This window comes from Eimeria mitis, genomic scaffold, assembly GCF_000499745.2.
Source record: "Eimeria mitis Houghton genomic scaffold, Emh_scaff1247, whole genome shotgun sequence".
Lineage (NCBI taxonomy): Eukaryota > Apicomplexa > Conoidasida > Eucoccidiorida > Eimeriidae > Eimeria > Eimeria mitis.
This window is the reverse complement of record NW_013568422.1, coordinates 8,803-9,017: the sequence shown is the minus strand read 5'-3', so window position 1 is coordinate 9,017 and position 215 is coordinate 8,803. Positions and strand designations below refer to the sequence as shown.

Below are 215 nucleotides of genomic sequence, written 5' to 3'. Positions count from 1 at the left end.
ATCGAGGGTGCTGATGGCTTCCCTGCTGCCTCTTATAGCATCATCGAAGTTGCTGCTGCTGCTGCTGCTGCTGCTGCTGCTGCTGCTGCTGCTGCTGCTGCTGCTGATGCTGATGCTGTTGCTGCTGTTGACGTTCTCAGAGCCGCCAGAGGACTCCCGCCGCCGCAGCAGGCTAAGAGCGCGCAGCATTGCACCTTGCTGCTGCTGCTGCTGCT

The 215-nt window shown here is 60.9% G+C and overlaps 1 protein-coding gene across 1 annotated transcript in view; it reads right to left on the bottom strand.

Moving 5' to 3' along the window:
• Positions 1 to 215, bottom strand: part of EMH_0032850 (uncharacterized protein) — a gene marked incomplete at both ends in the record, with an annotated part of 756 nt that overhangs the window by 108 nt on the left and 433 nt on the right. Inside the window, one exon of the mRNA XM_013494678.1 lies at positions 3 to 215. Coding sequence (XP_013350132.1) covers positions 3 to 215 — 213 coding nt within the window. The remainder of the gene's footprint in view (positions 1 to 2) is intronic.